At 42.1% G+C, this 6000-nt stretch overlaps 1 protein-coding gene across 6 annotated transcripts in view; it reads left to right on the top strand.

Annotated features, from left to right (window-relative positions):
* Positions 1-392: 392 nt before the first annotated feature.
* Positions 393-6000, top strand: part of LIN52 (lin-52 DREAM MuvB core complex component) — a 115228-nt gene continuing 109620 nt past the window's right edge. For all 6 annotated transcript variants that reach the window (XM_055304378.1, XM_055304382.1, XM_055304380.1 and 3 more), the window contains exons 1-3: positions 393-460; positions 4207-4281; positions 5668-5705. In XM_055304378.1, coding sequence (XP_055160353.1) covers positions 430-460; positions 4207-4281; positions 5668-5705 — 144 coding nt within the window. In that variant the 5' untranslated portion in view covers positions 393-429. The remainder of the gene's footprint in view (positions 461-4206; positions 4282-5667; positions 5706-6000) is intronic.

Here is a 6000-nt window from a genome sequence, read left to right as displayed (position 1 = left end):
GCGCCCTAACACTTGACCCCACCCCTCGGTCCCAGCCTTGGAGACATGCGATTGGTCAGAAGTGGAAGAGCCCTCCCACCTCAGCAAATTCTGTTGGCGGAGGTAGGGCAGTGCCCCGACTTGGGTGCTCAGTAATGGGCTCTCGGAGGAGACGCCCCCTAAACGGGAACCGCGATTGGCCACAGGGACGACCGCCACCCCACCCCCTCACCGAGGAGAGTAAATAAGACCCGGCAAGAGCTTCGCAGTCGCGCCACCTCATCCACTGCGCGAGGGGGTGTGGCCAGCGCTGGGGGCGGGGCTAGGCAAAGACGGCCCTATGGGGCGGGGAAATGAAAAGAGGCTGCGAGCTGGCGATTGGGTCTCTGGGGGAGGGGCGTGGCTTATGGATCTCTGCTTTCCCGCCGACGGTTGGCGGTGTCACGTGACATGGGTTGGAAGATGGCGTCTCCCACAGACGGTAAGAACTGCCTTAGAGATCTTTAGGCTGCAACCTCCCTTGCTCCGCTGGGGACTTCCACTCCTTTGTCTGTCCCTCAAACTTACACTTTTTTTTCCCTTGGGCTCCCACTCTTTCCAGTTTTCCTTAGGAAGCGAGTGCGTCCTCAAGCTCGCGGGTTCTTCACAGCACCTCCGGAGGTACCCGGTTTCCCCTCTGTGCACCAGGAGGGTGGAGGAGGGTGCGCACCCTCGTGTGGCCCATTCCAGGCAAAAGGACGAGGGTCGCTCTAGCCCTCCCTTAGCCCCATTTGGGTGAGGCAGAGCCGAGGAGGAGATGCTGCTAGGGTAAATGTGGTGCCTTAGTGAAAGCTTGGTAGCTTTCCTCTTCCTAGGGCGCCCCATTGAAGGGTCGAATTTCTCCGTTGTGAGCATCTGAAACGATTCTCTCAAACCCTAGCTAGGGTTGGTGGCTGACCTCATCCCGCGATTAAGCCGCAGAGGAAAACCTGATACTCCTGTCTGTCTCACTAGATTGGGATGGTTGCCCTATCTTGGCCGCTCCCAGTGAGAGTCCGGAAGGAAGATGACAGACAATTGAGCTTTTCAGTGAGGTCATAACACTTATCTCATACTCTCTTGCTTCTGCTGCATGTGTTATCTCCTCAGTCTGAATGAGTGAACGATTTCTGTTTATATGTTGTCTAAGATGCAAGTCATTTCAGATAGCAGTTGATTTTGATATAATCACGTGCTTTTGCGCGCGGTTCTGTTAATTATGGTTTTGCCGTCATTTCTGAACTACTTAATTTTTGCTTCCACCGTCGCCATCCCTACGTCCATTTCATTGATATATAGTTTTTCCTCCTCAAACACATTTCATGTTTGGAAGGAATCTTGGAAATTTCAGGAATAAAGCAATTGAAGCCAGGGGAGCTGTTACTCAGTTCCCACTCTGTGAAAGATGTAATACGAGGTACTTTGGAAGAGGAAAAGATTAATCAATCATGTAAATGCTTTTGCACTTTCAGGTTTCATTTTACTTTTATATATATATATATACACATATATATGTGTATATATATATATATATATAATTTTTAAGAGAGAGCATATGTGAGAGAGCGGGGGAAGGAGCAGAGGGGGACAGGGAGGGAGGAGGAAAGACTCTCAAGCCGACTCCACTCTGAGCTTGGAGCCCTACACAGGGCTCCGATTCACAACCCTGAGATCATGTCAGGTCTCATTTTAGATGTCACCTCTCAGAGAAGTTTCCCAGAACACAGTATCTAGAGTTGCCTCTCTTCACTGTTATTCACTATCTCGTTACCTTCATTGTCAGCGTAGTTATTCTGTTAACTTTGTCCCTTTCATACAGGTTTATAAATTCAAGTCTGTCTTGTTCATAGTTGGATCCCAGAGTTTAGCACAGGGTCTGGCAAACAACAGACCATTTAGAATATATACATAAATAATATATTAGTCTTAGGTTTTGAGTTTAACTTAATCTTAAGTTTTTTTTTTTTTTTTTTTTTAGCACAGGTGCATACTGTATAAGAAATTATGGGTGTTCAGAGTCAAAAGAAATTCCTTGGGGCACCTGGATGGCTCAGTCAGGCAGCCAACTCTTGATTTCCGTTCAGGTCATGATCTCAGAGTCCTGGGATTGAGTCACAATTGGGGCTCTGTGCTCAGCAGAGAGTCTGCTTGAGGATTCTTTCTCGGCCCCTACACACACACACACACTCTCTCGCTCTCTCTCTAAGTAAATAAATCTTAAAAAGGAGAGAGAGATTCCTTCTCCTGACTGGATGCTCGCTCTCTCTCTCTCTCTCTCTCTCTCTCTCTTTTTAAGATTTTATTTATTCATGACAGAGAGAGAGACAGAGAAAGAGAGAGACAGGCAGAGGGAGAAGCAGGCTCCATGCAGGGATCCCGATGTGGGACTCGATCCCGGGTCTTCAGGATCACACCCTGGGCTGAAGGCGGCGCTAAACCACTGGGCCACCGGGGCTGCCCTGGATGCTCTCTGAAAATGTATTTTTCTTGCCAGAGGAAAAAGAAAAAATCCGTTCTACCTACTTTGTGAGAATAGATTTGGGTAGAGAGGGGAAGAGGTAATAAAAGCAGGGAGAACTGTTGAAAAGCTTCTGAAGTAGTCTGGGAGAGATATGATGGTTCCTTAGTTAACTAATTTGGTTTCATTGTGTTTTTGGAGGTAGAAACTACTGGATTTACTAATGGATTGTAATGGAAGGTTGAAGGAAAGGGAGGCATGAAGGATGGATGATATCTGGGTTTTGATTTGAAAAATTGGGGTTCATGGCGGTGATACTTCTTAAGCTGGAAATGGTTTTGAACGTAATTAGAAAAGTTTCCACACATGTAAATGGAGAGAGATGTTAAGAGTTAACAGAGCTCTGGCAGAGAAGTTTGCTAAGTAGCCTCTTAGCTATACCTCTGAAGTTCTGGGAAGGACTGGGACTGGAAATATAAATATGGAGTTAATTGACATATAAATGATGGTACATGCTATGGGGCTAGATGAGATCTCCTTAGGAGACTTTAGGTAGAGAGTGAAGCCATCCTAGGGTGGGACCTGAGTGGAGGAAAGTAAGGAAGGAATTCGTGAGGTAGGAAAAAAACCAGCATAGTGGTTTTACAGAAGCTGGAAGTGGAGTTTTTCTTTTTCTTTTTCTTTTTTTTTTTTAAAGATTTATTTATTATGAATACAGAGCCTGACACAGAACTTGATCTCACAACCCTAACATCATGACCTGAGCTAAAACCAAGACTCAGACGATTAACTGACTGAACCACACAGGTGCCCTGGAAATGGAGTTTTTCGAGGAGAGTGGTCAGTGTGTAAGTGCTGCAAAGAAGCCACATATTAGACAACAGAGAAATGACCACTGGATTTAGCAACATAGTTTATAGATGACCTTGACCACAGCAGTTTCTATGTACGCAGGAGCAGAAGCCTGATTGTCTTGGGTTAAGGAGAGAATGTGAGGTGAGGAAGTGGAGACATCAAGATAGACAACTCAAGAACTTTTGTAATGAAGGAGGAGTTAAGGAGGTAATGGGTCACCGAAGAGTTTTTTTCAAAGAAGGGGAATTCTACAGCAGGCTTGCTTGTTGTTGAATTTGAGCCAGTAGAGAAGGTAGAAAATGTGCAAGAGAGATTATTCAAGATGATATCTTTGACAAAGCAAGAGAAAGTGACCTCCACAGGTCTGCAGAGGAGTTTGTCTTTCTTTTTTTTTTTTTTAATTTTTATTTATTTATTTATGATAGAGAGAGAGAGAGAGAGAGAGGCAGAGACACAGGCAGAGGGAGAAGCAGGCTCCATGCACTGGGAGCCCGACGTGGGATTCGATCTCGGGTCTCCAGGATCGCACCCTGGGCCAAAGGCAGGCGCCAAACCGCTGCGCCACCCAGGGATCCCCGAGTTTGTCTTTCTTGAGAGCAAGGACACTTGGGGGAAATTCTAAGAGTATGAGTGAAGATGCAGGTGGGTTTGTTGATAATTGTTTTTCCTAACACCTGACTAAAATGTTGCTCCCATTTTAGAGATCAGAAAAGTGAAGTTTGTTAAAGGAGAATAATTTATTTGTGTAACATCATGGCCTAGTAGTATCAGTAGCTATAGAAATCAAATTTCTAGACTTCCAGGTGAGTGTTCAGTTTGTTGTGTTCTTTGAGATTGAAATATTGTAAATTAAAGTGTTTTGTGTCTTTTTGGCTCATCTGGGTGTTTTGTTCTAGGGACAGATCTGGAAGCATCTTTGCTAAGTTTTGAAAAACTTGACCGTGCCTCACCAGACCTTTGGCCAGAACAATGTAAGTTTTTGGTTTCTTGATATTAGAATCAATGTAGGACAATCCAGTGCTACTTTGACAGAGATTTTTTGAAGTTATTATTTAACTATAATGGTTAAAATTTTGATTTCACTTCACAGGCAAGAGACTGAATTCTGTGGTCTAATTTTAAGGCTAGCTGTTTGGTAGTTTAACTTTTTCAGAATACGGTGTTGACTCAAGAAATTATGATATAGACCCTTAAAAAATGCATTTGTAATAAGTTCAGACAATACAGAGGTACATAAAGTAGTATTTCCTCACCTCCTTCACTCTTGTAAACTCACAGTTAATAGTTTGGTACAAATTCTTTTGGCCTTTTTTATGATTGTATGGTACATAAATACATATTAATAAAGTATACAGCAGGGTTTTTTGGATTTGTTTGGGTTTTTGATTTTGCTTTTTTGATGTAATGATGGGGTCATATATACATGGTTAAGTTAATGCAGCTTAACTTATTCCACCTTTTAATGGATCTTTCTACATTAGTAGGTGTAAATCTATTTCATTCCTAAAGTATTTCATTATATAGATATACTATGGTTTATGTATTTCTACCCTATTTGGAAACCTTAGATCCACTGTTTGACATTACAAACAACATGTGTCTTTGTGTGCAAGGAAGAGAGTGGTTGTGTATGAGAGTGCCCATTTGCTCAAATACTAGGCAATATTGGATGTTACTGATTTTTTTTAAAAAGATTCATTTATTTAGAGGGTGGGGAGGGGCAGCGGGAGAGAGAATCCCAAGCAGACTCCCCACTGAGTGCAGAGCCTGACAAGACTGATCCCACAACTCTGAGATCATGACTTGAGCCAAAATCAAGAGTCAGACGCTCAACTAGCAACCAGGCGCTCCTGGATATTACTGATTTTTATTATTTTTAGTTCATATTTCTTTATTGGTTGAACAATATTTTATTTTTAAATATCTATCTTTTATCTTTTTATTTTCTAACATGATTCTTCCCATGGGGCATTTAAATAAACAATTATCCAATTGTCAATCCATGACGGGACAGCATACCTAAAAAAATTTAAACTTTCTGATAAGAGATAGTGTATCTCCCCATTCTCTGATACAGCTAATTCCTGATCCTTGCAAGTTTGGTTGAAGAATTATTTTCTCTAAGAAGCTTTTCCTGCCCCCTCAGTCTGATACAGATTCCCCACCCCCCAACCCCCGTCTTCCCATTGTGCCTAGTATCTTTCTTGGAGCACTTAACCAATATTATGGTTACTGAGTACTCTTTCTCCTCTTCCAGACTTTAAGCTCCTTGAAGGCAAGGCTATTTTCTTATTATTTGGATCCTCTATATCTGGGGCACTAAAATGTTTATTGAATAAATAATGTGTCTTTTTCAGTACCAGGTGTCGCTGAATTTGCAGCTTCCTTTAAAAGTGTAAGTCATATTTATTTCACTTCTCTAATATTGTTTATCCAGTGTTTCGCTCTTTAGTGAAAGTTCAAATATCTCCTATTTCTTTATTTTCAAGAAAAATGTCAGAGGTTTCAAATCAGTTTGTAACTACAGCCCTGGAAATCCGTGTATATTATTATCATGTTTATGATAATGTCTTCCTCTGTTCAGATGCTCTGTTTTAGTTGAAATATTTAATGTAACATCAGTATTATTTTTTGCCCATACCATGATTTTAAAGCTTTTTTCCTTTTGTTTATGGGATGCGTTGTGACCT

Source organism: Nyctereutes procyonoides, unplaced genomic scaffold, assembly GCF_905146905.1.
Source record: "Nyctereutes procyonoides isolate TBG_1078 unplaced genomic scaffold, NYPRO_anot_genome, whole genome shotgun sequence".
In the NCBI taxonomy this organism is placed as follows: Eukaryota; Metazoa; Chordata; class Mammalia; order Carnivora; family Canidae; genus Nyctereutes; species Nyctereutes procyonoides.
This window is presented reverse-complemented; position numbering and strand designations above follow the sequence as displayed.